The sequence below is a fragment of the Phoxinus phoxinus genome (assembly GCF_949152265.1).
Source record: "Phoxinus phoxinus genome assembly, chromosome: 4".
Classification (NCBI taxonomy): Eukaryota; Metazoa; Chordata; class Actinopteri; order Cypriniformes; family Leuciscidae; genus Phoxinus; species Phoxinus phoxinus.
Genome location: NC_136879.1, coordinates 12,434,752 through 12,458,955, shown reverse-complemented (window position 1 = coordinate 12,458,955; position 24,204 = coordinate 12,434,752). Strand labels below are relative to the sequence as shown.

General features: G+C 39.1%; 4 protein-coding genes across 4 annotated transcripts in view; all 4 read left to right on the top strand.

The window, feature by feature from the left end:
- The window catches only part of cldnj (claudin j), a 35,079-nt gene extending 19,380 nt beyond the window's left edge, over positions 1 to 15,699 (top strand). The window contains exon 2 of the mRNA XM_079611263.1: positions 14,434 to 15,699. Coding sequence (XP_079467389.1) covers positions 14,442 to 15,074 — 633 coding nt within the window. The 5' untranslated portion in view covers positions 14,434 to 14,441 and the 3' untranslated portion in view covers positions 15,075 to 15,699. The remainder of the gene's footprint in view (positions 1 to 14,433) is intronic.
- LOC306996527 (claudin-4-like) lies at positions 1,011 to 2,423 on the top strand. The gene has a single exon (XM_079609113.1). The coding sequence runs from the start codon at positions 1,113 to 1,115 to the stop codon at positions 1,743 to 1,745; it is 633 nt and encodes a 210-aa protein (XP_079465239.1). The 5' UTR covers positions 1,011 to 1,112; the 3' UTR covers positions 1,746 to 2,423.
- LOC306996829 (claudin-4-like) lies at positions 10,620 to 12,751 on the top strand. The gene is made up of 2 exons (XM_079609733.1): positions 10,620 to 10,812; positions 12,013 to 12,751. Exons 1-2 carry the CDS (start codon positions 10,727 to 10,729, stop codon positions 12,284 to 12,286), a joined length of 360 nt encoding a protein of 119 aa, XP_079465859.1. The 5' UTR covers positions 10,620 to 10,726; the 3' UTR covers positions 12,287 to 12,751.
- A 2,579-nt stretch (positions 15,700 to 18,278) lies between the features above and the next one.
- LOC306996728 (claudin-4-like) lies at positions 18,279 to 19,139 on the top strand. The gene has a single exon (XM_079609557.1). It carries the CDS (start codon positions 18,356 to 18,358, stop codon positions 18,992 to 18,994), a length of 639 nt encoding a protein of 212 aa, XP_079465683.1. The 5' UTR covers positions 18,279 to 18,355; the 3' UTR covers positions 18,995 to 19,139.
- Positions 19,140 to 24,204: the final 5,065 nt, after the last annotated feature.

Here is a 24,204-nt window from a genome sequence, read left to right as displayed (position 1 = left end):
TCACACCACAGACATTAGCTCCGCCAAACAGGAAACAGGCGTTTAAAATACTCCTCCTGCGGGATTCTTCTGACTGCCATCAAACATAGGTAAAATCATGCCAAGACATAGAAGACTTTAGCGTAGACTAGAGCACAGTCTCAGGAGTTCCCCCCCGGCCGGCGAGGGGGGAATACGATAGGACGAGGCCGGTGGCGTGATTGACACTTTTGTATTGATTTATTTTAATTTTAAAGTTCACAGCTTCCCACCTCCTTCTTCCCATTACAACAAACTTCATTACAATCACAAATTAAACACCCACACAAATAATCTAAATTAACAAATTAAGCCACCTATTTTCCTATCACCTATCATACTTTTACATGTATGAGCACAGCTTCTGCTCTTCCACCAGAGTGGTTTGCTTTCACGTATAACGAACTGTAGCCTGACATGAATCGGCCCCGATTTAAGAAAAGAACGGTGACGTAACATTGCTATGTGTTGTTTAGCTGAGTATAACCAGTTAAAAAACATACAGCGTGCAACATTGTTAAAAAGCACTGATGCCTAGCCCCCTTTTACCCAGTTGTACAGTTTGCCCTGGCGATGGGTTGTAATACAGTGCGAGGGCCCTTCTTCCCCTGTGACAGGGGGACCCCTCGCTGGTTTTGATTTTGTGAGATTGAACTGAATGCCTAAAACTAAAATTATACTGCTCAGCGGAGAAAGAGCACATACTGGTGGGAATTAATCATTTGTCAATATCAATGTCAATGTTAGCCAGTAAGCTAAAACTTGTTTATTAAATTTGCAAATTCACAACTTGTTTATTAAATAAAATGAGTGTAAAAGCTCACTAAATCACTATAAAGGCTTGTGGCTGATATATGTGTGTGTTGGGTTATCCTCATTGATGCGTATCTCACAGAAACAAACTATGCCCACATTTCCTGCTGTGGAATTTAGTCAGGTTTAACCTGGTTTTAGGTCCATTCAACTTGGACTCCTCCCTTTGGAGAAAATCATAAAGGTTGGAACATTATGAAGGTTATGACCAGAAGTAATTTCTTGGATTAAGAGAGGAGCGAACACTTTCAAGCCAGCAAAGCCAAGCAAACAAGAGAAAAATGGTGTCTATGTGTCGGCAAACCCTGGGCATTTCCCTAGGCATGATTGGTTTCATCGGAGCTATTGTGATTTGTGCCCTTCCTATGTGGAAGGTGACAGCATTCATCGGAGCCAATATTGTGACTGCGCAGATTTTCTGGGAAGGCTTGTGGATGAACTGTGTGGTACAAAGCACAGGACAGATGCAGTGCAAAATCTACGACTCCCTCTTGGCTTTACCTCAGGACTTGCAGGCTGCTCGGGCACTTGTGATCATCGCCATCATTGTGAGCATCTTTGGGATCATCCTGGGAATTGCTGGTGGAAAATGTACCAGCTTTGTCGAGGATGAAACCTCAAAGGTGAAGGTGGCTATTGCTAGTGGTGTAATCTTCATCATCGCTGGAGTGCTGGTTCTGGTCCCCGTCTGTTGGTCCGCTAACACCATCATCAGGGATTTCTACAACCCCTTGCTCACAGATGCCCAACGAAGGGAGATGGGACCTTCGATCTATATTGGATTTGGTGCAGCTGCACTGCTGATCCTGGGAGGAGGAATACTGTGTAGCTCCTGCCCACCGAAGGAGGACAACAACTACGGCGTCAAGTACTCTCAGCCACGGTCCGTTGCCACCAGCAAAGCCTACGTCTGAAAGAGATCAAGCACACAGAGACTTTTTACTGGCAAAGACTCTCTTTTTCCCATAAAACCTCTTTATCCCCACCAAGGAGAAAAAGTAGAAGGACAGTGTCTGATATGACATGTATTTTATATACTGAGGTTTTGTGCTGTGGTTATACAGATCAATGAAAGAGAAAAATGTGCATGTGTAATGTGATGAGATTAATCCAACTCAGGGAAGCAACTATCAGTTTTTTTTTATAAATAAGCCACTCTTGCCATTTATGATTAATATGACAATAGGAATAGTTTTATTAATCAGAAACTATAACTGTTAAAAAAACACAATGTCTATGGTTTTATAAAAATGTACGTTCTCTTCTTATCAAGTTTTATTTTTTGGGGTTGCGTAGATTAGCATTTTTTGCACAATGATCATTAAATGTGTCTTACTATTTTATTAATAAAATAAACAGTTTTGTAAAATAACGTATTGCATTGACCATTTCATAATAATAGTTTGACAATAATGAATATTCTCACATCAAAGAAAACATTACAGATCAGATCATGCTGGCCTCATGGTGACTGAACTGCTGAAAACTCAACAGAGATGTTGGCTAAGATCTCCTCTAAAACAGTGTGTGCAATTTTGCTGTAAAAAACAACAACATTTTACTGTAAAAGAAAACAATAAACAACAATCAGGCATGACAGTCTGTTTCTGCTTCATTCATTTCTTACATAATATGAACTCAATTAAAAATCTATTTTTATTGGGTGAATACCGGTAGATATTATATGATATTCTATCACTTTGTTGTGCCAAACATTTGGACCAGTAAATCAGCAAGTAAGCAAAACATTTTTAAGTTTTTTTTAATTAAATAAAATGAGTGTAAAAGCAGTGAGCACTAGATAGATAAATCCCTATAAAGGCTTGTGGTTGATATCCAAATGTGTTTTGGTTGATGACGTGGTTCATTTGTATTTGAAACAAGTCATCCACCAACAGTTCCTCGTTGATGCACATCTCACAGAAACTAGCTGTGTCCACATTCCCTGCTGAGGAATCTGGTCAGGTTTAACCTGGTTTCAGGTCCACCTGTCTCGAACCCCTCCCTTTTGAGAAAAACTTAAAACAGGTTAGTCATTTCTACAATGAACAGAGGAGCAAACACTTCCGAGAAAACTAACAGAATAAATAAATACAAATGGCGTCTATGTTTTGACTTATACTAGCCATGTCCCTAGCCATTATTGGTGTCTGGGGAGCTATTATGATTTGTGCCCTTATGTGTGGAAGGTGACAGCAGTGATCTGAGCCAGTATTGTGACTGAGCAGACCATCTGGGAGGGCTTGTGGATGAACTGTGGACTTGCAGGCTGCTTGGGCACTTGTGTTGCTTGCATTAATGCTGGGACGTGTAGGTTGTGCGGCAACACGTACAATTTAAACTATAAGGCTACAAGTCAAGTCAAGTCATCTTCATTTATATAGCGCTTTTAACAATGTGGATTGTTTCAAAGCTGCTTTACAGAGATAAATGTATAATTTAAGGTAACAGATTGTTTTGGCTTAATAGCGGTTCTTGAATAATGTTATTTTCCAGCTAAAGTTAGTTTTGATTGATTCACTTCCGTCGAAAGGATAATTTGTTATTAAATTAGGGGCCGCTAAGACGACACCGATCTCTCTACACAGACTTTAAACGTGAACCTGTGAGAAACGCTGATGGCGCTCACGTGCGCATCAAGAATTAATTCTATAGTCATGTGCGTTTGAATATATGTGCGCATGTTTGTAATTCTCTACAAACCAAGCCTACAAACTACTTGTCCTGCCTATAAATTTGATACAGCATTTTATTTTATTTGATCACTTCGGGGTAGATACGCGAGCCGAATTTCCAGCCTAACATTGAATTATAGAAGTCTATAATGTGTTATGTGAATGCTTGGTCAAAGAGATGTGTCTTTAATCTAGCTTTGAACTGACAGAGTGTGTCTGCTTCCCGAACAATGGTAGGAAAACTGTTCCAAAGTTTTGGGGCTAAATAGGAAAAGGATCTACCGCCAGCAGTCGATTTTGATATTCTAGGTATTATTAACTGGCCGGAATTTTGAGATTGCAGTAGACGTGTAGGACTATAATGCGTTAAGAGCTCGCTCAAGTACTGCGGAGCTAAACCATTTAGTGCTTTGTAAGTGATCAGCAATATTTAAAAATGTATACGATGTTTAATAGGCAGCCAATGCAGTGTTGACAGAACGGGGCTAATATGGTCATACTTCCTGGTTCTGGTAAGAACTCGTGCAGGGCAACCACCCAGTAGAGCATTACAATAATCTAGCCTTGAGGTCATGAACGCATTAATTAATTGTTCCGCATTTGTCAATGAGAGCATATGGCGTAATTTAGATATATTTTTAAAATGGAAAAATGCGGTTTTACAGATAATAGACACGTGACTTTCAAATGAAAGATTGGTATCAAAGAGCACACCCAGGTTCCTAACCGACGACGAAGACTTAACAGAGCAGCCATCAAGTGTTAGACAGTACTCTAGGTTATTACATGTGGAAGTTTTTTCTCCAATAATTAGAATCTCTGTATACAAGAAAATGTATGTTTGGAGATGGTTCCAGACTGACCAAGTCATTGTTTTGCAAGACACAAGGTAACACCATCAGGGATTTATACAATCCCCAGATGCCTAAAGAAGGGCTTCTATCTACATGGGATGGGGTGCAGCTGCACTGCTGATCCTGGGAGGAGGTAGCTATACTGTGTAGCTCCTGCCCAACTAAGGAGGAGGACAACTAAAGGAGAAAAAAATAGATAAACAACTAGCAGGCTGTCACGATCATGTTCTGTTTAGTCAGTTATTGTCGTGTCAGTATGATTTCTCAGTTTCTATGATTACACATTAGTTATAATTTGATTCAGCTGTTCATGTTCAGTTCCCTCGTTTACCTCTATGTACTTCCTGTTTTGGTTTGCTCATTGTTCTGTGTATGCGTATTTAGGTGGTTGTATCTCCTGTGTTCTCCCTTTCCCTCTGAAGTCTATTAGTGAAGTTCACAACATAATTTCAATTAACTGCCGGAGCATATAAGCAGCCACTCACCTTGCTCTGGAATCAGTTGTTTTGGCATTCCTCCACCTCCCCAACTCCACTAACATAATTGAGGCATCTTGCTGCTATACTCATCATTCAACCATTAGTAGCCCCACTGGGGGGAGTTTATCCAAGCTCGAGTTGAAGCTGCTTCCTCGAAGCCCCTCCACTGCGGACAGCAGGCCAATATGCTTAAGTTTATAAGCTTAAAGGATTAGTTCACTTTTTAAAAAACTTTTGCTGATAATTTACTCACCCCCATGTCATCCAAGATGTCCATGTCTTTCTTTCTTCAGTCGAAAAGAAATTAAGGTTTTTGATGAAAACATTCTAGGATTTTTCTCCATGCAATGTAATGTATTGGGTACCAAACGGTTCAAGGTCAAAATGACAGTTTTAGTGCAGCTTCAAATGGCTTTAAACGACACCAGACGATGCATAAGGGTCTTATCTTGCGAAACGATCGCTCATTTCAAAAATAAATAAAAAAGTTTAAGTTTTATAAGCACAAATGCTCGCCTTGCTCTTTTGTGTGATGCACGTTTGTAACGTCACGTAATACGCAATTACGTGCAAAAGGTCACGGTTGACGTAGCCGGAAGTAACGGTACAGAGTCAGTGTTTACCAATGTGAGGAAGGAGGAACATACACATATTCAAATGTCTTTTTGTCAGTTTATTTTTTTAAATGCCCATTTCGTGTGCGTATCCTGGGTGTATTAATATTATAAAGGCTAAAAGAACTTTTTCGTCAGGACAGAAATTTTTTACTTTTCATAGATTTCCTATACACAATCCTGAGCGATTGAAACTGTGGCTGCTCGCGCTGCACTTGGATATCAACACACCTGCACATGCTATAATAAGTAATAGAGTGTGCAGTGATCACTTTTTCAACGATGATTTCAAACCCTCCCAGCAAGGAGATCGCCGTTATCTGAAAATGTCGGCTGTGCCCAGTACGTTTTTACAGCAAACGGAGGTATGCTTTGTTTTTTTAAAAACTATATTAGATGTATTGACGTGTTTTTCTCGTTAATGTGTTTCATAACGTGTGAATGTTTATCACTAATATCTTCTAATATTGACTTAGTTTGCGCGTTCAACTTGTAAACACTGACTCTGTACCGTTACTTCCGGCTACGTCAACCGTGACCTTTTAAACGTAATTGCGTATTACGTGACGTTACAAACGTGCATTACACAACAGAGCAAGGCGAGCATTTGTGCTTATAAAACTTAAACTTTTTTATTTATTTTTGAAATGAGCGATCATTTCGCAAGATAAGACCCTTATGCATCGTCTGGTGTCGTTTAAAGCCATTTGAAGCTGCACTAAAACTGTCATTTTGACCTTGAACCGTTTGGTACCCAATACATTACATTGCATGGAGAAAAATCCTAGAATGTTTTCATTAAAAACCTTAATTTCTTTTCGACTGAAGAAAGAAAGACATGGACATCTTGGATGACATGGGGGTGAGTAAATTATCAGCAAAAGTTTTTTAAAAAGTGAACTAATCCTTTAAAGATTATATGGGCAAAGGAACTCGTGAATTGTTTAGTTTGATATTCCTCATCGTGCGATTTTTCTATAACTCCCGCGCATGACACAGGCATGTTCACCAGCTAGCAGGGAACGTTCTCAGAAAGTTGTCTAACACGTTTGGTTAATGTTTTAAAGAAAACATTTGAATGTAATGTTCAAAGAATGTTTTAAGGATGTTTTCTCATTTCAAATAATGTTTCTATAAGGTTAAGTGTAAATTTAACTGTAACATTTTGAGCATGTTTTGGGAATGTTGTTGAGATAAAAGATTATACAATGTTCCATAATAACAAAGGAGGAACATTATCAAATCAACGTTTGCAAAATTTTTTGAGGATATCAATGACCTCCATAGACATAAAAAATATCGGCACATGAATCTCAACAATGGTGACATATAAAAAGACTATTAAGTAGCATAATGTATTCAGTTTTGTACTATTCTGGCACCCAGCATGCATTGCGACACAAAACTTTTGATTGTCACCATTGTTCAGATACAATGCTGATTGTTGATGTCTGTGTGTTTCTAAGTTTTGCAGGAGTTTGAAATGTTTTATGCTCTGTATGATTTTAAATATAACTGATTACAACAGAAAGCTATAGAATCACGTAGCTACTATCATCCATAAACATAAAATTAAAAGACATAGAATGGAATCCGACAAGTTCATGATGATTGATTATGGCATTATCGCAACACAGCCAAAAACACCTGATCAAATTCCTCTTGGCTTTTTCTTGCCATGACAAACATGCTTTTTAAACACCCAGTTACAGCACCCAGAAAAACAACAACAAATGTTAAAAAGTCAAGGGTCAAAGTGCCCTTTGATGGTGACTAAAAACTTTATTATTTTCAATAAAACATCTCTGTTAAATCTCAACAAGAACTTCTGTACATGTATGAAAGAAACTGGTTTGTAATCTGGTTTCACACTGTCAACTACACAAGTCAGTGTAGTTCTTGTGATTCTGCTTATGTCTTCTCTTTCTTCTGTTCTTGTTTCTCTGTCCTTCAGTGATTCTGCTTGTCAGGTGTTCATCTCAATTCACTCACTTATTTTCATTCACTCTGTCAAGTGGACTACATTAGTGAACTAACGTAGGGAATAGTGAATGAGGGTGATTTGGGACACTTTAAGGCTACTTTCTGAAAAATGACAAATATTACCCAGAATGCACAGTTTTCTATGTTATATTACTGTTTTAATTGAAAATTGTCTGTTACTCACAGAATTTTGCCATATTGTTACAGCAAGGTTTTACAGTACAGGCATTTGCACCAGCAAATCAGCCGTCCAAACAGTACATTTATTAGATTGCAATAATACAGCTACTTTAACACTTTAGCATGTGATTTTATTGTAAGAGTTGCCAAAAATAAAATTATGATGTTCAGTGGAGAAATATATTATTAAAAGATATTATTATTGAGCCAGCAAGCTTCTTTACTAAATAAAATGAGTGTAAATTCACTAGATCAATTTTATTTTTTATCTGTAACCATCCCTAAATACACTGTTAGCCCTTACTGTAGAAAACGACCAAATTCTTACAATATCATACCATTTTCCATTAAAACAGTAATATACAGGAATATACCTACAGGAATATACTGTGAATTAACAGCGCTCAAATTCGACACTCAGAGGCAGTTTTCCCAATCACACCATATACCCTCATTCACTATTCCCCACATTAGTTCACTAGTATAGTCCACTTGAATGAAAAGAAGTGAGTGAATTGAGACACTGATGAACACCTGATAAGCAGAATCACTGGAGGACAGAGAAACAAGAACAGAACAAAGAGAAACACAAGAACTACAACTGACTTCCAGCCACACTGAGTGTGAAACCAGTTTACAAACCAGTTTAACATTATTTATTTCACACATGTACAAAAGTTATTGTTGAGAATTAACAGGGATTTAGTTAATAATAAAGTTTGTTGTCACCATGATGGAGATCAGTATTTGCTTTAGTTGGTCTCTTGTACCTTGACTTAAAAGGTTATTCCATTTCTCTCTGGCTGCTGTGACAGTGAGTTTATAAAGCACATTTGTTACGGCAATAAAAAGTCAAGAGGAAGTTGATCAGGTGTTTTTGGTTTTGTGATGATGTCATAATCATCCATGAGTGAGTTTCTGCTCTTTTTTGCATGTGAGCTGTATGTGAGCTATGAATTTACGGGTGGTAATTTACAACATAAAATCCATCAATATTTCTGTAATCAGTTCAACTGAAGAATATTGAAATCATATAGTGCATTAAAATTTTATTAACTCTTGCTTGACTCTGGCACACACACAGACATCAACAATCAGCGTATGAATCTCAACAATGGTGACGATCAAAAGTTTCATGTCGCAATGCATGCTGGGTTCCAGGATAGTATAAAACTCCCAGTATGCTCTGCTGCATGAATAATAAAAAAATATATATATATATATTTTCACCATTGTTGAGATGCATGTTCTAATTTGTGATATCTCTGTGTTTCTGCACGACAGTGTAGCTCTGTTATTTTTGGATATACTTGTGTTAAAAATAAATTAGTCATCTTTGCTGTTGTTTCACAGTGATGGTAATGTAACACTTTTGATTGAGAATTAAAATCAGAATGAGTGAGAATTAACTTCTTAGCAAATGAGCAGGCTATATGACGATTCTGTCATGATAGTGAATATAACCACAATCATTCACAAACTGTGTGTGTGTGCACAAGTGTGACTGGCAAAAACACAGCTCAAGCAGCAAGAGAAAAACTAATGTTTTAGCATCAGCAACCCAACTAAAGCAAACACTGATCTCTATAATGGTAACATTTTCAATTAAACATCTCAATAACTACTTCTGTAGATGTATGACAGAAATAAAGTCCTACTGGTTAATAATACGTGTAATAATGTGTAATGGCTGGAAGTCAGTTGTAGTTCTTGTGTTTCTCTATTTTCTGTTCTTGTGTTCCTCTTTCCTTCAGTGATTCTGCTTGTTAACAGCAGGTGTTCATCACTAATGCTCAACAATCACTTACATATTCACTTAATTATCTCACTGCAACACTGCATCAATGTTACTTTTTACTCTTTGTAGTGTGGATTTTCCTGTGGGGTTGAAAGGGTTAACAGTGTAAGATAAAAAGACACACCCACGAAATGTATTTTAACAGTGATAAACTGTAAGTTATAAAACAGCTTTATACTGGCAACACTGTTGCCAGTAGTTTACTGTAAAATGTAGTTTTTGGGTCACCATTGTCCTGAAGAGTAGAGCCTGTGCTTCAGTCCAGCAGAAGAACTAGAAACATCGATGATACGCTGCATGTTGCTTTATTTAACAGGGTGTAGTTGCTGGTCAAGTGGAAATATTTTCTATGTACTTAAGTTTTTTAATGGTTTCTAATGAAAGTTCATAATAACTCTTTGCTCATGTATTTAATGCATTATACATTTTAGTAAATACATTTAAATGACAGTTGGTCAATTTAAGGCAGTCGGTTTCTGCAAGTGAAAATAGTTTTAACTCGAGTTTTAATTTAGTGCATTTTACAGTAACAACCTGTATATTACAGTAAAATACTGTAGATTACAGTAAAGAACTGTACAATTAACAGTAAATTACTGGCAACAGTGTTGCCAGTATTTTACTGTAAAAAAAACCCGGTAAGGTCTAACAGTGTAGTTAATTCGGCTCTTCTAGGGAAGGCAATGGCCAAGTTTACATACAGAACAATATTATGTTATTAATTTGGTCAAATTCTGATTCTGATTATGGATCTAGGCCATAGTAGTATAAACAGGTTGCTATGGAAAATGTGTTGTTGATGGACCCTTTTGAGACCTCTGTGCCCAGGGCATGCTAACATCATAATGATTCATGATTATGAATCATGTGCATATATTTCAGTCAATTAGGTCATTTCAAGAAATGAGGTTTGGCACTGCAAAAAGTTGTTTTGCTGAACTTTGGTTTCAAGTCCTCCCAAACTGGTTAGACAACTAGCAATGGTATTTGTCTGAATATTAACAACAGGATGTGGGTGACGTTACTTTTGGAAAATATGTCTGTCTTGATATTAAGTACTAAATTTCAAATGGATGAATCGAGTGGATAAAGAAAGCAACATTGAGTTCTGTAGCAAAGCTTTCTTATATAACATGAGGCTTCTAGACCCTCACACGCCTGCTATGTCCTCAGTTTGTGCGGATCCTCATTTTGAATAGCCCAGCGTGTTTACCTCCTACATACTGGTCTAGTTTTTGTAAAGCCCCGGGTTACTGGGTTACTGGGTTGCATCCTGGCCCTGTTTGATTGGAGTAATAATTATTTGTGACCCATGTGTAGAGTTACAGCCTTCATTGGTACCAACATTGTGACCTCTCAGATTGTCTGGGAGGGAATCTGGATGAGCTGTCAAGTCATGTCACTTTTATAGCACTTTTTACAATACAGATTGTTTCAAAACAGCTTTAAAGGGATAACAGGAAAATAATTCAACAGAGTTTCGGCTGTACAGCAGATCTAGACGAAAATAGCGTCACAGTCCAGTTTAAGTAAGTGCAGTGATGTTTCATTTTTGTTGTAAAAAGTTATTAATTTAGTTCATTCATCTATACAGTTGCTCTGTAGAAAACGTGATGCCATCGTCCAGCTGAGGTCAGTTCTCATGAAATGGTGTGAATGCAGATCAATAATATTGTTGAATATTAAAGTCCCCAACCAAGCAAGCCAAAAGCCAAAGGTGCCGGTGGCAAGGAATTAAACTCCATCAGTGACAGAATGGAGAAAACAACCTAGGGAAAAACCAGGCTCAGTCGCTCAGTTCTCCTCTGGCCACTGAACGAACAGTGTGTGATTATGATTCGGGCAGCATTACAGGACAGAAGTCAGACTGGACCAGAACATTCAGAATATTATCCAGTTCATCTGGTTGAAGATCGGAGTCACGCCGGTGTGGAGACGGGTTTGTTGAGGATCAGTGCCGATGGCTGTTGTGTCGATGAGCTCTTCACAGCGGAGAGTCTAGTGGACACAATCTCTGCTGACACTTCAGGGATGCGTTGTGGACATGTCCGGGCGCAGGTCCTCCGTCTGATCTGGATACGGCCCGGATCCGGCTGACTACATCATGTGTTGTGGTCGTGTCCAGGCGCAGGTTCTCCGTCTGATCTGGATATGGCCAGGATCCGGCTGACTACAGTAAACCTCGGAATAAACAGAAAGACTAACATTAGCGTAGACGACATTCTTCTTATGAGTATAACGAGTACATCGGGTGTTATAGGACGTGTTCCCGGTTGCAGCTGACCTAATCTATGCAGCCTAATAATCATTTAACTGATTTGAATAATAGGAATGTATAATATGCCAGGTTAAAGAGATGTGGTTTAGGTCTAGATTTGAACTGACAGAGTGTGACTGCTTCCCGGACAATGGTAGGAAGACTGTTCCAAAGTTTTGGTGCTAAATAGGAAAAGGATCTACCGCCAGCAGTCGATTTTGATATTCTAGGTATTATTAACTGGCCGGAATTTTGAGATCGCAATAGACGTGAAGGACTATAATGGGTTAAGAGCTCGCTTAAGTACTGCGGAGCTAAACCATTTAGTGCTTTGTAATCAGCTGTGTGGTGGAGAGTACCAGACAGATGGAGTGTAAAGTCTATGACTCCATGCTGGCACTGAGCCCTGATCTGCAAGCTGATCGTGTCCTGATGGTCTTTTCCAGTGTGGTGGGTGTTGCTGGATTCCCATTGTATTGCATTGCCTCAGGGAAATGTACCAACTTAGTTGAGGAACAAGGAAAAGTAAAAGCGTCCATTGCTGCTGTGGTGGTTCTGATCATCTCTGGGCTTCTATGTCTTATCACTGTGCCCTGGACCTCTGTAGAGAGATGAGGGCTTCATTCGACCACTCAGCATTTGTCATATATAATCCTGTAAGGATGGTAAAGCATGAGGCTCTTCCCGGCCACACAGTCCCAGTCTCATGGTCTCCAACTCCTCCCAAGACCTACAGACAGTTTCATTAGAAAGATATAGTTGTGTATTTTGACCCCACAAAATAGTGTAGGTGAAATTCTTGAAGCACTTTTAACCCCTTAAATTGTTGCAAATTGATAAATTACGGCTCCTCTGTAATTTATTTTGAAAACCATTCACCGCCCTTTTTTAATAGACATGAAAATGCACATCCCGGACTTAAATGGTTGCTTTGGAATATAGATGTAGGATTGGTCTTGTTTTAAAGAAGACATTTGGCAGATTTTTGTAGTTAAACAGAAAAAAAGTTATAGAAGTTTCAGTTTATGAAAATGTAGCCTTCAATGTAAAAAATTTTATTATTCATATTTTATATAAAATATATATTTTCAAAACCTGGTGGACCCTAAAAATGAAAAAAAAAAATCAACGCCAAAAATCTGAACAAGTTGTGTTTCAGATTTTAGGTTGATATCTTAAAAATATAAGCTTTCAGTGAGATTTAGGTTGGGCGCAGTACAAACTTTTCCACTAGTTGACATTACTGCCCATATAAGGGCGCCTCCATTTCCATATGTTGTTTGAGTGATCTGAACCATTATTTTTTACAATTTTGATACAATTTTCATACAATTTCATACAAATTTCATACAGATTTTGATCTCTAAGAAACACAAAAAGAGCACGTATGTGCATTATAGCTCGCTGCCACATCACAAATGGTGAATCTATTATTTATTTCTTTACATTCAAAATATTTTCAGACCTTTTTTTCTAAAAGAATTGAATGATGCTATCTTTTGAACTCTTGGCATGAAAACAAACTGAGGTTTCTACCATTCCTTCATGATTTTTCATGTTCATCACTATTTCAAAATAAAGGTCTGAACACGTCTTAGGAGTATGGAAATATTCTTGTTGCAAATTGATAAATTACGTCTCCTCTTAGTTTAGGATATTACTGTTTTAAATATGTAATGGCTGTGGGCCCGCCGGCAGGGAATTCTCTTGGGCAAAATCACTTTGTTTTTCACTAATTATGTGCAGTTTTAATTATATGCAGTTTTATAACATGTCGGCTAATTTGTTCTTGGCTCCTGTCTCATTCTGTTTTTTGTGCATGCCAGAGGAACATACTTTATGCAACACTAGGAAAACCTGCTGTTCAGGAACACCCACCGGTTTCCACCAGTCAATCGAACATAGGTTCATGTGTTCTCGGAGAACAAGATGATGCATAGATTGTTTTTGTTCTGCTTGACAAACGGTAAAAATACAGGTTCTAGGGGATATAAGGTTCATAGTCATTTTTTACTGTGGGTTTAGGTCACTGTACTTTATTAATTATGAAATGTTGATTTGTTGATTTCAATTGTGTGTTTCTTCCTTTTCTGAGATGCACTGAACAAAGAATTAAACATTTGAATGAGCAATTTGACTTAAGTGCATGTTTCTATTTTTGACACATTTGAACTCAAGTAAATATACACTGAGTTCAGGAGTTTCAGTTAAATAGAAAACCAGTTCTCCCACTATTAACCTTCCTTACAGGGCTCATATTACATGGTTCTCAGGCTTACGTACACAAACATCCTGAGTTTCCTTACAATGAAAACTTTTCACAGAGTCACGGTGTTATTTCAGAATCAGATAACCATACAGGGAAATGCCAGGTTGTCTCTTACGCAAAACCCATACATATTCTTTTATGTCCGAACACGTGCATTACATTCTTAGAAATGTAAACAAGTGATGTCAAAGACAGAGATAAAAGTATGACCACCACCACTAAACCATGCAGCTCTCTGTTGACAAAACTATTTCTTAGTATCGGTTTCATTCAATCTCCAAACACATCTGTCTTACTTGAGCAAACTCACTTCAGTGCCGCCGTTGCTCACCTGTACTTTGAAATCTACTGCCCCCTAGTGAGAGAACATCATGCATATGCTACTGTATTAGAGCTGCAACTAAGTCACATCTGTCTCACTGTTCAAATATGTATGTTACAGAAACACTGATAAAAGCAGGAATTAAAGCTTGTCTCTGTTTGTCCTCCCCAGCCGCCTCCATGGCTCTGCAGGTCTTGGGAATCACTCTTTCAATGATTGGCTTTGCAGGAACCATCCTCATCTGTGCTCTGCCCATGTGGAAGGTAACCGCCTTCATCGGCACAAACATTGTGGTGGCACAGGTCTTCTGGGAAGGGTTGTGGATGACGTGCGTGTACGAGCGCATTGGGCAGATGCAGTGTAAACTGTACGATGCCCTGCTGGACTTGGACCCTTCCCTGCAGGCATCGCGTGGGCTAGTGGTGACCACCATGGCTTTGGCCTGCTTGGCTTTCCTCATTTTTCTGGTTGGGGCGGATTGTACCAACTGCCTAAGTAACCCACGCGCCAAAGCCCGGATTGTGGTGGTATCTGGGATTACCTTTATGCTTTCTGGACTGACCACTGTGGTGCCTGTGTCCTGGACGGCCGACTCCATTATAAGAGACTTCCACAATCCCCTAGTGCACGAAGCACTGAAGAGAGAGATGGGGGCAGCCCTGTATGTGGGCTGGGTGACAGCGGGCTTTCTGTTCGTTGGTGGAGCCGTTCTCTGCACCAGCTGCCCTCCAGAGCGGGACAACTATTCTCCTAGATACACCTTAACAAAAGCTGACACCCACAGTGGCTACGCCATAAAGAACTACGTCTGATATACAGCACTGAGTAAAGCGGACACACTGGTCAGATGCAAAACCGATACGTCATAATGTACAAGTCTTAAATGAAACATTTCAGCAGATTTTAAGTGATTAGATCTCTCTCTCTCTCTCTCTCTCTCTCTCTCTCTCTCTCTCTCTCTCTCTCTCTTTTGTGATTTGCATGTTTGTTCTTCTGTATAAAGAGAAAAAAGTTACATTCAAAACATTAGATATTGTGTGAGTGAGTATGTGTGTTCAGGTTTTTCCTACTGTACATTACGAGGACAGTAAAAATCCAGAATAGTAGAATAAGAGTAAAACCATAGAAATAGAGAGTCCCCATGTGGATACACAAACAAATGTGTGTTTCTTTGTGAGTGTGTGTGAAAGAGAGAGAGAGTGAGTGAGAGAAAAGACTACCGTTAATAGTATATTTTATTTTTTGTAAGGCCTGAAACAAATAATAAGGTTGTGCTAAAAAAAAATCCCTATCTGTCACACTGACCCTTTTGGCCGGACATTGTCTGTCATGCTAAATTTTTATCCAAATAATTAATTAACAATAACAATGAAGTAAATTTAATGAACAATATCCTATGAATTATTCTAGTGAAAAAAAGTGTCAATAAAGTTTTCATTGTGCAATATTTTATTGTGTAATGTCCTATTTATCGCAGTGCAATATGACAGCAGAAAATTACAGACAATAACTTTAATTATTATATAGTATATATATATATATATATATATATAGAGAGAGAGAGAGAGAGAGAGAGAGAGAAAGAGAGAGAGAGAGAGAGAGAGAGAGAGAGAGAGAGAGAGTGCTCTCTCTCTCTCTATTTTCGAAGTGCTCTCTGGTGGTATAACTTTTGGTGAGAGGTAAGAAGGCGTGCATATTTTATTTGTGATTAAGGTTTATTGAGGAAGATTTAAAATGTTACTTCACAACAAACCATCAACACATTCCTAAATTATATAATAGCAGAACTGGAGACAATATCCCTTCGAAAGAAAGCTCGAACACAACTATTATTCCTTATGAAACAGATTATGAAACAGATTTCACAGGAATAATCTACATTTTAAAATACATTAAACTAGAAAACAGTTATTTTAAATTGTAATAATATTTCGCAATATCAATGTTTTTACTGTATTTTTTATCAAATAAGTGATGGTGAGCAGAAGTGACTTCTTTATTTATATATTTTAACTTTATGTGTTTATCCTTTTGCCTCACCCAGATTCGATTGAATAAAATTGCTTTTGGTGCCACTTATTTTACCAGTAAACTTCGTCAATTTCTACCAGAAGGGAATGTTGAAGATTTATTTATTTATAACATAACATAATTGAATCATCAGTCAAGATGTCTAAACTTTTGAGTGATAGCATTGAGGGCCTGGAGGACTACAGGACACTGGCTGCAGTGTAATTTGTACACAAGTTCTCAAGTTATATAATTTTGAGTATGAGTAATATTATTAACAACATGTAGGCCTACTTACGTTAGGGTTAGTTACTTGTAATAATGCCTAATTTGTTAATTTTCAACTATTAATGCATGCAACACATGTACCGAGGACACATTAAAATAAAGTAGGACTGTCCAATACTGCTCCCGATGGGCCAATTTCTGCTATATTTTTTAACACAAAAATTTCTATATTTTCAATGTTCAATCATTTTCAATCAATCTACCTGCATGTTTTACATTGGCACCACTATAATTTGATCATTTTCTCCTAACTTTCACCTAACTTATCCCTAATCCTACTCTTTTTATCCTACTTACCTCACGTGGACACAGTCCATAAAATGCATCAGCTGCCCCTATCATATATTCTGTAAGTTATTTCTCTTGTTCATCAGTGAAGACCTTTTTTTCACGGGAAGCTCACTCGGTTCCTTCTCTTCCAACATTTATTTTAATTTTTTACAGAATCTGTACAAGGATACACTCTAAATGCTGACTTTGGGTCAAATATGGACAAACCCAGCCATTGGGTTACATTTTTTAATTGCCTTTTTGATCCAACATTTGGGTTTGTCCATATTTGAAACAACCCAGCATTTTTTAGAGTGTACATGACAAATACCATACAATTTTGCCACAGATCTTACAGATTCTCCCTGGTCTTTTACATTACTCTTTCTCTTCCAAGACTTAGGCACACTAAAATTAAAAGAAAACATTTAAATAACTAACCCAACTAACAACTAACCCAGAGTCTTGTACCCATGAACAAGCTCACTTTACAGCTAACATTAGCACTAGCAACTTGCATGAAAAAATGTGATGTCATTACATTAATGCACCACTAGATGTCACTCAAGCTTCTTGACTTAGATATATGTGCAAAGTAAGCGGAGAGAAGAGAGAGAATGCTGTGCATTTTGGGTGCTTCTCAAACAGAAGTCTGCATCCTACTGATGCTGTGTACTTCCTAGTCCAGAGAATTTTTAAATGTGCAAAGTATTGTGGGTGATTTAAGGCTGCAAAGGATACATCCGATGGATAAAATTATTATTATTATTTTTTTTCCTTTAAGCGAGGCAGACCAGAGCAATCGATCCACTAACAGTCTGTTTGTTGAATAGCCTACATCCAACATATGTCCACATGAAGACAAAAATATCCACAGACACAAAGAACAATTTAACTTTGATGAGTTTTAAAGCAGGCATTGTCGTCACAAAAATAAAGTAAAAAAAGTTACTTTCTTCCTCAAAATTAGTTTTTCCCCCCTAAAAACAGCTGGCTGCATCCGAAATCACATACTTCCCTACTATATAGTAGGCGAAAAACAGTACGTGACAAAAGAAGTATGTCCAAATTCCCAGAACTCACAAAAGATAGAAGTTGATCAGGTGAAGTGAATCAGGTGATTTGTAACTTGTTCCTGATTGGAGTAATTGATCTGTGTTGCAACCATCCCTGCTCCCTCTATGCCAACTCCTCAGGTTTGTTTTTCCACCGAACACCACACACTTTTTCATGGACAACATTTTCCTAAAAAGTTTTTGACCCAACACTTTTATTAGAAAGGTTCTGGAGTTGTTTTGTCAGTAGGCTATTGATGTGTAAGCATACAATCTCCATAGCTCCCTATTCAAGTCTCCTCATGTGAGGAAATAGAGGGATTTGTTATGAAACCATGGCAAAAACACAAAAGAATCCTCCACGTTTCAACCACAGAGTGTCTCTCCGCCCACCGCTGGAATGCAGTGCAGCTGGTTTCCGTGATATGGGGAATAGTTCTGCTCCACGGTCCTCCTGAATAAACACAGACATGGATATCAAAATTGAATTTGCTAGTGTCGGGCTGGCTAGCGCAGGCTGGTTTTGCACTATCCTTACAAGATTTCTACCAATGTGGAAAGTAAGTGGAACGGTGGAGAACACCACAACAACACTTCCATTGTACTGGGATGGAGTGTGGTTAAACTGGCAACACCACACAACTGGGAGACTTCACTGCACCTTCTATCAGTCTCTGCTGTCTCTGACTGAACATTTTACCACCTGGAAAATCCTCGTCATCACATCTATAGGAATTGGATCTATTGCCTTGGCAGTTTACGGTATTGGGTGGATACGTTATCCTAAGTATATACTGTTTAAAGCTGCCTCCGGGCCATCGTTTGTTGTAAGCGGGCTGCCTTTACTGGTGGTGATCTCCTGGACTACACATTTAACAGATTCGAATGCCAATGTCTTATTAACACTGGAACGGGGAGCTGCGATCTTCACTGGCTGGATGGGAATAGTGTTGCTTGAGGTGGGTGGAGGAGTGCTGAGCATTATTTGCTGGAGAGCAGTCCTGAAGCAGAGACAGGAAAGACTAGCGCAAACCTCAGAGCCAGGGGTTCAGTATCCACTCCACACCATTCACAGTACTACATTTATACAAAGCCCCCTTACCGGATGACTTTATTAACGGACTGAATTAGTATACTGTGTAACTTGTGAGCACTTGTTGGTCATATATTTAATGTTCAGACAAAGATAACTCTGCTCTGGTTCATGATTCAGTGTTTGACAACTGACATTTTGAATTTTTCTTCTTTTTTATGGTCCCCTGTGATCAGATCTACACAAAATTGGTGGATTCATTCAATTGTTTTGAAATCTCTCTTTTTTTCCCATGTAAATATTCTTCTTCTTCTTCTTCTTCTTATATTTGCAGCAGACTAGACTCATTAGAGGCGCATTGCTGCCCTCTATCACTTTATTGTGATGGTTCTCAACAGACACTCTACTAACTATAAGTCTCTTTGCAACATGTCAACTCCTATCATGTTTTCTACATTCCCTAACCCTACCAGTCTACTAATAATTAGAGTTAGTAGACATGAAGGTGCGACATTACTTATAGTCAACAGAATGTGTTAAAGGGAACATCAAAATCAAGTGAAAACACAACTTTTAGTGTCTCATAGTCATTAGTACTAAGAATTGATTTTAATGTATAATTTGTAACTCCAGATTCCAATAGTTCTGAATACATGAGATTTCTTTCTGTACGATGGATGACACATTACATTTTATGCACACAGTTTCTGCTTCTTCACACATGCATCTGCCATCTGGACGCTTTCCAACCATTGTCAGCCTATAATAAATGCACAATGCCGCTATCTTTGTCCATTAAAAACTACACTAGCCCTCCTTCCAAATCTTATATTTGTGTAATGGTTGTACGGACAGCTCTGGAGGTCCCATACAATCCTTTACATTCATTCCCACGTGTGTCACTTCACTTTGGAGGCTGTTTTCCTAAAGTGTTCAAATAAACTCTGTTCATGAACTCTCTGCATTTGAGACCTCTGTTCACATATACCTTGACAATCTATTCTATGTCAGTGTTAATATGGTGGTACATTTATCTATACATGTGTGCCATGTAATTTTGGAATTCGCACCAGAGTTGTCAAAGGCCAATTTGGGTAGTTTACTGTCTACTACCTATCTCTGATCTCATCTATTTTTCTTTGCAATAGTTTTTTCCTCTGCTGTTTCTGAAAGTTTGTATCGTCCATGTCATGCAGCCTGCTGTGCAGGGTTTGTTCTTTTTATATATGTTCATATCAGTCTGGTGATTTACTATTGCCTGTTCATGGCCAATGTTTTTTTAATTTATTTTTATGTAGAATGTTCGTTGAGGTCCACTTAGAATTGTAGCAAGTTTTTATTACATCAATTTACACATGTATAATTGTTTTGAAAATGTCCGATGTTGAAAAATGGCAACCAGTGAAATTCAGCCATACGTGTTTGATCCAGAATCTGACCCTATATCAGAAAACAACAAACCCACACCTAAAATTCCAAGGTGGCCGAGCCTGAGCCTGACAGAAGTTCAGACCCAACAAGATGAGCACAGAGGATTTTCCTGTCACTCCCCCGAAGATCTTCCCCTCTCCCTTTCACAAGATGGCTGTCCTCTGAAAGACTTCTTGGAGGAGATCCTCAAGCTCTGCCATCTGGTGTCCTAGAGCGACGACACTCTAAAGACCTTTTTAGAAGTGGGCGGGATTCCCTTCTGTTTTGACTACTGCCAGTGTGAGCTACCACCTGCACGCTGGCACAGTGCATGGAATATGCACCACGGTTTACCATTCATGGCTGGAGATATAGAAGAGGAGGCCATCGCTACTCAGCCACACCCTCCCCAGCCCACTGCCACAATCATCCAGTAAGTAGTTATCCTTAAACTCCTCCCTAGACTTCCTCACTCCTCACGCCCGCCACAAACTCAGAGCCAGTGCCAAAGCCCACCAAGGACCACAAGCACAAGCCAACCGCAAACACAGAATCTGCCAAGTCTGTCCAGGTGTGTGTCGGCCCCAATGTCGGCCCCTGAACCAGTGTTCGCTGTAATGCCATGAGCATAAACCACAAGCCAGAGCCCACCGCAGACCCAGAGCCAAAGCCTGCCAAGTCTGACTCTGAGGGAGTGCTGGTGGTTTGACATCGTTCCTCATGCCTATGAAGTCTGTACCTCCTCATGTGATCTCCTTAAAACCCCAATTCCCCTCTACATTGCAGCCATTGTCACCACTGTAGGTCTCGTCCAGTCCCAAGTTGTCTTTGTTGACATTGACGACGAGTCATCCAAGTTATCCAAGTTGTTGCTGGTCAAGTCCAGCTCCAAGTCGTTCCAAGTCTCTGTTGCCCAGTTCCAAGTCTCCTTCATCTTGGTCCCGCCCGGCCTCCCTCTCCCCTCTCCGCTGCCAGTTCTTCGGCCTCGCCTCCGCTGTCTCCCTTCAGCCCCTTGTGTTGTACAGTGGTTCTTCCATGCTACCCTTGCTGTGTTGGTCCCTCAGGTCCACCTGTAGCCTCCGAGCCCTGGATTCCACCTCAACCCTCGGACCCATAGACTCGACCTTGGCTCAATGTTCCCTCGGCTTCACCGTGGTCTGTCCTGTCTCAGGCTCCAGCAGGCTTCCTCGTACCTTCGGCTCCATCACTCCTTCATCTTCTCCCTGGCTCCTTCTTCCATCCACTCCCCCTTGGACTATTCTGTCAGCCATCTCCTGTCACGCTGTCTGGACCCGTCGTACAGGAGGGGGGAGTAATATCACAGACTGCTATCTGCTCATCTGCTAACAATCTCAAGTATCATCACTTACTTGTTTATGCATTGTGTCCCTGCCATATCTGCAAATAAACCTACCTGTTTGAGTTTTACCTCAGTTTTGGTATTTTTTTCCAAGCCAGAGGATAATCCAGTCTTCAACAGCAGTCCGTTTTTTCCCCTTCCCAAAACCGAAGTCAAACCCTGACAAGTGTCGTCTTTGGATTAAACTGTGTGGACGTCCTCACAGTCAGCAAAACCCCTCAAGGATCAACAAGCACACTTTTGTGCTCTAAGATACATTTTGCTTTTAACCTTACTGTGAAGTTATACTAGTTTAAACAGTTTTATGCTGCTTTAGGTTATGATTTCCGTTCTCTACCCTAATTGTTGATACGCTAGCACACACTGCTAATAAATACAACGTTATACTCGCGTAGTCCGTTTGCTTTGAAATAACGATTATATAACTGAATAGAGACCTACCCAGCTTTGCATGAACAGTGTTGCTCCTTGATATTGTTAGTCCCAGCCTCCGTCTCGATTAGTAGGATATGCGGTGGTTCATCTAATAAATTAATTAGGCTGCATAAATTAGGTCAGCTGGAACCAGGAACACTTCCTAACACCCAATGTACTCGTTACATCATAGGAAAAATGTCATACGCTAATGTTAGTCTTTCTGTTTATTCCGAGGTTTACTGAAGTCAGCCGGATCCGGGCCGTATCCAGATCAGATGGAGGACCTGCGCCTGGACACGTCCACAACGCATCCCTGAAGTGTCAGCAGAGATTGTGTCCACTAGACTCTCCGCTGTGAAGAGCTCATCGACACAACAGCCATCGGCACTGATCCTCAACAAACCCGACTCCATACCGGCGTGACTCCGATCTTCAACCAGATGAACTGGATAATATTCTGAATGTTCTGGTCCAGTCTGACTTCTGTCCTTTAATGCTGCCCGAATCATAATCACACACTGTTTGTTCAGTGGCCAGAGGAGAACTGAGCGATTGAGCCTCGTTTTCTTTCTGGATAAAGTTTTTTTTGGTTCCTTGCCACTTTTGTATTTTACAGAGTTGTTTACAAGTTATAGTTCTATTATTGTTGTTATTGTTGTTAAGAAGTGTACCTTCTTCTCTAGTTTTAGGCCCAATAAAAAAATCAAAAAAAAAATCAACTGGTTCATCTTTTCAGTAGGCTCAGATCAAAAGTTTTGCAATATTTCCCTGTTATCTCCGTAAAGCTGCTTTGAAACAATCTATATTGTATCTATAATCTATATATAAATTATGAATGAATGTAGTGTAGGTCCGTGTACCTTCGGATAATTTGTTTTCTCGTTTTAAGTTATTATCAAGTTATATATTAAGATATATATAACAACGTGTTTTTATTTGTTGGGCCAGGAAGCAACCATCTAGAAACCAGAAAACCCTAAACACACTAAAACACCTTAGCAACCACATGGAATTGCCTTGGCAACCACATACATCAGTATGTAAATAATGCAATACAATGAGACAAAATAAAATGTCACACTACGTTTGGTAGGTGAAAGATTTTGTTTTGGACATTTATATATTGTATTTACAATGGTTGCCACACAATAATCTGCTGTTGTCATCACAACCATGCACACACACACACACACACACACACTGGCACAATTTTCAAGCCATGGATAGCAAGGCTAGTGTTTGGGTGATAGGGTTTCTCTCCCACACAGACAGCCTCATGCAAGATTCAGAATCTAGCATTCACACTAGAGAATCAGATATCTCTTGTTAACAACATGGTGTTTTGGTATTCAATATTGTGTGTGTGAGTGTATGCATGTATTATGGGAATAAAATGTCCCCACAAAGATGGCAATATACGAAATCCCATGAGGAAAACCACTTATAAGTTATACTAAGTGATGTTTTTTTTTCTTTTCTTTTTTTTTCTTCTGTAATGGTCAGGTTTAGGGGTAGAGTTAGGAGAGAGAATATACAGTTTGTAAAGTATAAAAACCATTATGTCCAAAGTCCCCATTAAACATGAAAACCCAACGTGTGTGTGTGTGTGTGTGTGTGTGTGTGTGTGTGTGTGTGTATGTGTATGTGTGTGTGTGTGTGTGTGTGTGTGTGCATAACACTACTGTAACCTTTAACAACAAATGGAAGACATCTTTTGACATGACCAGCGAAAAGGATCATATATGCGACGACCCCTGCATGTAAGCAAGAATATAAATTAAACATGAAAACCCAACGTGTGTGTGTGTGTGTGTGTGTGTGTGTGTGTGTGTGTGTGTGTGTGTGTGTGTGTGTGTGTGTGTGTGTGTGTGTGTGTGTGTGTGTGTGATCAGGAGGTATGAATTTTGAAAATATACTTGTAATTTGACCATTTTACCTCATAATGGATCAAAATGAAGATCTTTTACATTCCATTAATTTATTACAATATTATGTATTTACTTGTGTGCAAAAAGAAAAGAGAAATAAGTATAGAATTTCTTGTTTGTCAAACGTGGTAATGTTTTAAACTACCGTATGCTGTCTTTGATTAGATTGTG

Excerpts from the sequence above, each read along its gene's own strand:
- LOC306996829 (XM_079609733.1), top strand. The coding sequence starts at position 10,727 with ATGTGTAGAGTTACAGCCTTCATTGGTACCAACATTGTGACCTCTCAG. Across the intron at positions 10,813-12,012 it reads TGGATGAGCTGTCAAGTCAT|CTGTGTGGTGGAGAGTACCA; the intron begins GTCACTTTTATA and ends CTTTGTAATCAG.
- LOC306996728 (XM_079609557.1), top strand. The coding sequence starts at position 18,356 with ATGGATATCAAAATTGAATTTGCTAGTGTCGGGCTGGCTAGCGCAGGC.
- LOC306996527 (XM_079609113.1), top strand. The coding sequence starts at position 1,113 with ATGGTGTCTATGTGTCGGCAAACCCTGGGCATTTCCCTAGGCATGATT.